This window comes from Arachis duranensis, chromosome 3 (assembly GCF_000817695.3).
Source record: "Arachis duranensis cultivar V14167 chromosome 3, aradu.V14167.gnm2.J7QH, whole genome shotgun sequence".
Classification (NCBI taxonomy): Eukaryota; Viridiplantae; Streptophyta; class Magnoliopsida; order Fabales; family Fabaceae; genus Arachis; species Arachis duranensis.
In genome coordinates this window covers 133,822,593-133,830,553 of record NC_029774.3, presented here as the reverse complement: position 1 = coordinate 133,830,553, position 7,961 = coordinate 133,822,593, and the positions used below count along the sequence as shown (strand labels likewise).

General features: G+C 33.8%; 1 protein-coding gene across 1 annotated transcript; it reads right to left on the bottom strand.

Moving 5' to 3' along the window:
* Nucleotides 1-401: 401 nt before the first annotated feature.
* Nucleotides 402-2,203, bottom strand: LOC107482307 (phloretin 4'-O-glucosyltransferase). Its single transcript, XM_016102753.3, has one exon. It carries the CDS (start codon nt 2,169-2,171, stop codon nt 720-722), a length of 1,452 nt encoding a protein of 483 aa, XP_015958239.1. The 5' UTR covers nt 2,172-2,203; the 3' UTR covers nt 402-719.
* Between the last annotated feature and the right edge of the window lie 5,758 nt (nt 2,204-7,961).

Genomic DNA, 7,961 nt, shown 5'->3' with positions numbered 1-7,961 from the left:
AATTATAAACAGCATAATTAGATATCTTTTAAATATTGTCTTTCATTTAGTCTTTTAAAAAAAATATTTTTTTTTATTTTTTAAACAATTAATACGTAAAAGTGAATATTTAAATTAATAAAATAAGAATAAATTGTTAAAAAAATTGACCAAAAATTAAATTTAAAAAAATTGTATTTTTCAATTTTAAAATATCAAATATTTTTAACTATTATTTTGACATAAAAAATAAATAAATAAATATAATATTTCTACTAAATTATATAATCTTACAATTATAATCTATAATATAAAAGATTACACACATAAATTAAACAACATCTTGCCACAAATAAACAGCTGGCTAATAAGCTAGCCTAACCAGTAGCACCTTGCCACCCACCTTATTTATTTATGGAAAAGTCTAGGGGGCAGCAGTTTTATTAAATTTTGGCCAGCATGTAACCAGCAGAGGAAGGTGAGCCATTGGATGAAATTTCACACCAATCTCACACCATTAAATCATCATTGATGGCTAGCTGATGGCTAACAATCACAAAAATTGCTGGCCCCTAGCATTGCTCTTTATTTATTTATTCTTCTTATATTTTCAAAATTAACTAATTATGGGATGCAATATATCATTCTCCCAAAGGAAATAAACTAACCCAAAATGGAAACCAGTCATGTTCAGAAATTAAAAACCTAGTATAAGAGTCGATTCAAGTATTATTCTACTTTTAGCCGTCCACATGCATAAACTGTCCAACACCATTCACAAAATCCCTTAGGTTCGTATCTGAGGGACCACCTTCTTTGGCTGCTTCTCTACTCAACATCTTCCATCTCTCCGCATTCTTTCTCACTTCTTTTGCTTTCTCTCCACTCCCCATCACAATATCCAAACATCTCCTTATTTCTTCAGCTTCCACTATCCCTTCCTCATTTATCACATTAGGGTTCACCCTAACCCCTATCTTCCACACATCTTCCATCAGCTTCGCATTTGTGTTTTGATCCGACCACTGTGGAAACGCCACCACTGGGACCCCTGAAATTAGGGTTTCCATGGTGGAGTTCCAACCGCAGTGCGTCACAAAACAACCCAGCGAAGCATGGGACAGCACTTGAACCTGTGAACACCACTTCACTATCTTCCCCTTCATTTTCAGTTCCTCCATATAACTCAAGTCTTCTTCTTCTTTCCTTCCTTCAACTTTAATTAAATTTTCTCTAACAACCCACAGGAATGGATGTTCACACCCTAATAAAGCACGTGCAATTTCCTCTGTCTGTTTCTTTGGCAGTTCGTGGTAACTACCAAATGACACGTAAACAACGGAAGACTCCTCCTGTGAGTCCAACCATTTGACATAATCATTACTTGCATGCAAAATATCACCACCAAATGAAGTATCACGGGGGTCGCTGCCGTCCAAGAAAGCGGATGGAATCAACGGTCCGATAGGAATCATGTTGATTCCATCAAGAGCTCCTAGGGCCTCCGGCTCGAGAGCTTCAAAAGTATTGACGAGGACGGTAGGGTTAGTTTCTTTGTGAAGAACTCGAAACTGCTCCTCGGAAAGCGGGAAGATGAAAGACAAGGGGTTTGTTGTTGATACCAACAAGAAAGTTGGAACGTCACATGATGATAGCAACAAGGGCAAACCCGGGATTGTAAATGGCTCATCTTTGCTTTTAATCTTGTCGGTGATGTAAGTTTCGCAGCCATGGAAGTATGGATGGACAATACTCATCACCGTTGCGGCTTGAATCCACAGCAGCGCGGTTGGGAGCTGAAAAGCACGCGCCACCTCATGTGCCCAAGGAACAAGCAAAGTGTAAATTAAACAAGTGAAAGGTTCGCCTTCCATAGCACGAGAGGCTATGAGGTGGGCAATGAAGTCGGAGCCGCGTTGCTTGAGCTCCGAGGAGTAGAGCCTGTAGTCGTCGTCCCCTCCGGAAAAGACGCTGAAACCTGCGTCGTAGCCATCGGAGAAAGTGAGGAGGGAGAGACCAGGGATGGAGGGTTTGTTGGCCATGCGGCGGTACACGTGGAGGGTGATGAGAAGGGTGACATGTGCGCCCATGGAGATGAGTCGCTTGGCGAGTTGAAGAGCAGGGTTTATGTGGCTTTGTGCGGGGTAGATTGCGAGGAGGAAGCGGTGGTGACGGCGGTTCTGGTTTACCATGATGGAAGTGAAAGTAGCAAGAGAAGTATAGAATAGATAATGATAATTGAAGGTTTACCCTCTCTTGCTAGTGTCGGGTATTTATAGATCAATTCCGTTAGAGAGGCATATGAGAAATCTAAACAATACGAAACAATGATAGAAGAGTGTTAGGGCCAGTAACTTTTGTGATTTGTAGCCATTTAATAACTATCAATGATGATTTAATGGTGTGAGATTAGTGTGAGATTTCATTCAATAACTTATTTTTTTTGTTGCTTATATGTTGGCTAGAATTTAATAAAGTTGCTCGCCCTTAGACTTTTCCATAGTCATAGGCACGTAGGTTCAAGGCCAGGTCCAAGAGATGATATACAAGAAAAAAAAGAAATTTTTTTAAATTATTTAAGTCAAAAAAATATAAATAATTTTTAAATAAAGACAAAGAAAGAGAAAGAGTCGAATCGGTGGGAAGAAGGACGGTGTTGATGAGAAGCGGCACAGCAGCAACAACGGCACGACGGGAAAGACAAATGACGGGGATAATGTGAGTCTTGAACGGTGCGATGGGAGACGACAACTCCCTGCGAACGGCCGGCGGTGGGTGGGCAGCGGTAACAAGGAGGTACGAGGCATCAACGGCGCGATCTCCCGTTGCTACGGCGTACAAGCGGAACACAGAAAGGCTGGGCATCGTTGGCGGGAGGCTGGGCGGCAACCCGGAAGGATGGGCGACGTCGGCTGGGCGGTGTCGGACGAGACAGCGAGAAAGCGCAGCAACGCCGGGATGACTCTGTGGACTAGTAATGTTAGGGGGACAAAAAAAACAGCCAGAACTTGCCTTATTTAGCATTCATTAATTATCGCAACAATTAATGAATGCTAAATAAGGCAAGTTATGGCTGTTTTTTGCTAATTTTCTTTAGTTACCAAATATTTTCATTGGTTTAATTGTAAATCCTTCTTTTTAAAATTTCAAAATCTGAAATTAAAAATAATTGATTCATAATCTGATTTATGATTTTAATTTCTTTTTTTACTTCATTGTTCACATTGTTTAGTATTTTCATTGTTTCCCTATTTTTTTTCAATAATGCTAGAGAGACAAAAACAAAAATAGCCAAAACTTTCGTTATTTAGCATTCATTCACTACTAGAAAACAACTTATTACAAACGAATATTTTTGACAAATTTTATCCCACGGAAACACAGATAGATTTGCGACGGAATTTTCGTCGAAAACAAAAAAATGAATTAACATAAATTACAGACGAAAAAAAATTGTCAAAAAAATTATTTTTTTGTGAAAAATAATTATAGACAGAAAATCCATTTATATTCAAATGAGAAAAAGGGTCCTTTTTAATAATTTATTATAGACAAAAAATCTATCTGTAATTTAAAATTTTCCGTTGAAAATATTAAAACAAGAGTGTTGCTTTAAGCTTGTCTCCTCGTTTCACATAACACCTATCCGCGCCTCCACACCTATATATCTCCTCCAAATGCTTCATCGGTGGCGCCTCTCCGCCTTGCACAACCGTCGCACTGAACTTCTGTCACACCAAAGCTCTGTCACACCCCCTCCCGATTTTTCTTCGTGTGTTGGTCGCGTCGTCGTATCGAACCCTAATGTGCAGAAATTGCTCTGTTTCGATCTCGCCTCAACTGTGCAGGTAATCCTAATCTCTTCCACGCCTTTATCACTCTTCCTATTCGCTGCTACACTGACGCTAGCCTCTCCTCTAGTTCGCAATTTTTCGTCGAGCTTTTCCGCATCTTGTCCGATTCACTGTCGCTCGTCGCACTTTGCAGCACTCTGTCATTGTTCTAGTCCTGGTATGATTTACGTCGTCCATTTCTTATTTGATTTTGCTGTCCTCTTATGCATGCATAGCTATTTTGTTTTATTTTTCTTTTACTTTGTTTCTTTCTTTCTTTTTCTTTCGTCTTCCTTCTCGCACTTCTAGATCTGCTACCACTCCTAGAATTTTTCTGTTCCAGAATATCAAGAATCTATCCTCGGATTCGGTTACTTTCTGAGTTTATCACTTTCAATTTTTTGGAATTTTATTTTTATGTTTAAAATATTGATTGTGTAGATTTTATTGTTCAATTAGTTCATACTTAGATGCCTCTGTAAACTCCCGAAGCCAGTGAAGCATTCAACATGCTAAGCCCTAGCTACAGAGAGAAGAAGATGGAGGAATTGGAGATGGACGAGGACGAATTCTTTGAGGAGCAATTTGAGATCAAAGGGGAGATTATGGAGCCTATTGAGATGCTTTGGGCGGGTCTTATGGTGGTGCGCTTGCCGCTGCAGGATTGGCCACCGCGGGGATGGGAGGTGGATAGGGATGAGGTGGCGTTCATGAGGGAGGCGTATAAGATGTTGGTGAGAAGAGTGAGTTTGGAACAACTTGAAGGTGGTGGGATTGTGGATGAAGACTATGATACTGGTGGGCTTGCATTGGATAGGTACAGGGTGTTCTTGAAGCAGTATAAAGAATGAGTTAAAGAATGTTCTTGAAGCAGGTTGGAGGAGGAATCTTATTTGGTATTTTTGGTTAATAGATACTACAATGAAGATTATATAATTGTCTTCATGTGAAAATATTCTCTTTTGATTCTTGGATGATGAATTGGACGGTTAAATTTTGATATTTATAAAAGTGTTGTTTTTGTTTAAAGTATGGCTAAATAAATAAATCACACTTTTAAACAAAACATCTTCGTAAAAAGATGTTTTTGCCATCTTCATTTGTATAGTTGCCTTTTTGGTTTCCTCCGTTCAATCCAAATGTTACTTACTTTAACTGTTCATGATATTGATATATAGGATGTGCTTTGTTCTGTTTTGGAGAAAATATTTTTTATTGAAATAAAAAGTAAGGAAAAAATTCGAATATTGATTATTTTAAAAGATTTATTTATGTGAAAAGTGGTCTTTCTTTTAATAATGAAAGTCATTTTTTGCTAAAATAAGTTGAAGCTTGTAAATTCATGATGAAGATTGAGTCCATGGATCAAGTGATTAAACACTTATTTTGTTTAAATGAAGTCTCTGGGTGAAGAGCTTTACCTCATGGTGGGTGTCATGACCAAGATTAGTTGAAGCCTATTTGGTTTTGGCATTTAGAATTTTGGATATTGGTACTTTGGATAAAAATTGAATCATATATATGTGTGTGCCCGGGCATGTGTGAAAAAATGTAGTATAATAATGTGCTTTTTGTGAGAAATAGTTAAAAATAGCTTCCATTCTATTATCCTGGTCAAGTAAGCCCTCTAGCTCCTGTTTTTCATTTTGATGCATGCTGCAATTTTGTCTTCTAGACACTTTTAAAATCAGGATTATTTTGTAATGAAAATTTCTAAAAAAATGTTGTTTTACTTTATTGACGGATTTACAAATAAATTTTCTGTTTGTATTTAGAGTTGGAAATGCTTTTTCAAGTTCCAATTATTGATGGAAAATTTGACGCTAGTTACCGATGAAAAATCTGTCAAAAAATCGGACGAGTTAAGCGAAATTAAAGTGACGATTACCGAAAAAAAATCTGTCAATAACAGAGAAAAATATGTCAATAAATTACAGACAAAAAATCTATCAAAAAATTTGACGATTTTTTTAGCAAAAAGGGATCATCACCGAGGAAAATTGTTGGTAATAGGAAAAAATATGTCGGTAAATTACTGGCAGAAAAAAATCCGTCGGTAAGTAATTTTTGATGAGATTTTTATAGAAGGATAAAATTTGTCGATAAACAAAAATTTGTCTGTAATAAAGATTAAATTTGTCTGTAAATCCATCTATAATAAACAATTTTTTGGTTATAATTAATTATTACAATAATTAATGAATGCTAAATAAAGTAAATTATGAGATTTTCTTTTATTACCAAACATTTTCGTTTTTTTTTTTATTTATAGAAACAAACTCAATATTGAATTGAGTACAGTTGTGGCTGGTCATTTAAGAACACGTGTAAGGACTACATTGATTTATCTTGGCTTCAGTATAAATTCGGTCCCTTATACACTATGTGGTGGTTGTGTATCAATTTCTGTCGATTTTTTTTAAGGAATGTGTGATGTTTAATTTTTTTAATATTTTTTTATTTCATTTATAAAATATATGATGTGAAAATAATTAATTTAAATTTTTTTAAATGGCCGATATTATAATATAAGGATTTTTTATATAAAATAAAAAACTTTATTTTTAAAAAGTATATTATTCCAATTTTAATTTTCGAAATTTTTTTTCTTTGCATCGGGACAAATTTGTCATTTTTTTTGGTGAATCTTGTTATCGCTCTCATCAACGAATTTTATGTATTATGTGAAGTTTGTCATTTTTTTTCGGTAAACTTTAAGTTGCTTTCTCAATAAAATCTTAACAAGATGAATTGGGGACCAAAATCACTACTAATAACTCATTCTTCTTTTTTTACTTTGATCTTATATTTACTCTATTTATATAATGTCTGAAATTTATTGCTATTCCTTTATTATGATAGTAAAATAGTATATGATGAAAAAGAATTTATCATGTTCAGTTCTGTTGAACTAATATTAACATAAATGTCACTGAAATCGAAAATCTAACAGTATTAAAAAATTTGATAATATTGTATATTATTAATCAACAACACATGAAAAGAGTAAAAAAAATTATTACAGATAAAATTTTATAATTTGAAAATTATTACTCTTAAAAAAATTATAAAGTAAATAAAAATAGAACAAAGGTTTGTATAAAATTTACACGCATCTAAAAGAAATTTTTTTTTCTAATACAAGTGTGTTGGAGATAGAAATGGAAATAGGCCAAAGCCTACAGGGTGATGACATGCGTTCGGTCTAGCCTAATAACCCATCACAAATTACTTATGTCCAAATCTAAGTTATTTTAAAAATTTAATTTTGTTGGTTGTTAAATCTAAACTTACAAATTCGTCTATTTTATAGATAAATGTATAATTTTTTTAGATTAAAACATTATTAAATTTTTTAAATTTATTATACTGTATTATTATAAATACTTTTACATGTTTTAATTACTTTAAAAATTTATATATAATAAATATTGAACAAATTAGTATTTAAAAATTTTAAAATTAGACGTATTAATTTTTAACAAATTTCAATAGTTTTATAAATGTCTAACAACTAATAATATCTGTTAAATTGATCTTTTTGTCAACTCGATTTGTCAAACTCTAATAGACAAACGTGACACGTTAACTAACTGAGTCAGACGTTAACTGACATGTAGATTTTTTTTGGTGAATGACACGTGAAATTGATCAAAGACAAATTAGTTTCTGTCTTATAAAACACAAAAATATAATTTTTTTTAAAATTAATTTGACTGATAATATTATTTATTGGAGACCAATATCTTTAATTATGTTGATTTTTTACTATATTCTATCTTATTTTACATAATTGATGAGTATAATTGCGTCTTAGTTCTTGGATACGATTAGGGGTAGAAACAGGCCAGGCCAGGCTTTGCTCTTAACAGGCCTGACCTGTCATACAGTTGATTGGCCTGCAACCTGTTATAGGCTCTTTATAAAGTACTAGGTCTGACCTGTTATTCAGTCTGGTCTAGCCTGAAGCCTGTTAAAAGGCCTGATAATTTTTTTTTACAAAAATAAAAATATTATTTAAAAAAACCATTTTTAAATAAAAATATTTATATGCAATATGTCATATTTAATATTTATAAGAATTTTCAAATTCTTAAAGTATTTAAAATATACAAAAGTGTTTATAATAAAATATAATAAATTTTAAAT

Excerpts from the sequence above, each read along its gene's own strand:
- LOC107482307 (XM_016102753.3), bottom strand. The coding sequence starts at position 2,171 with ATGGTAAACCAGAACCGCCGTCACCACCGCTTCCTCCTCGCAATCTAC.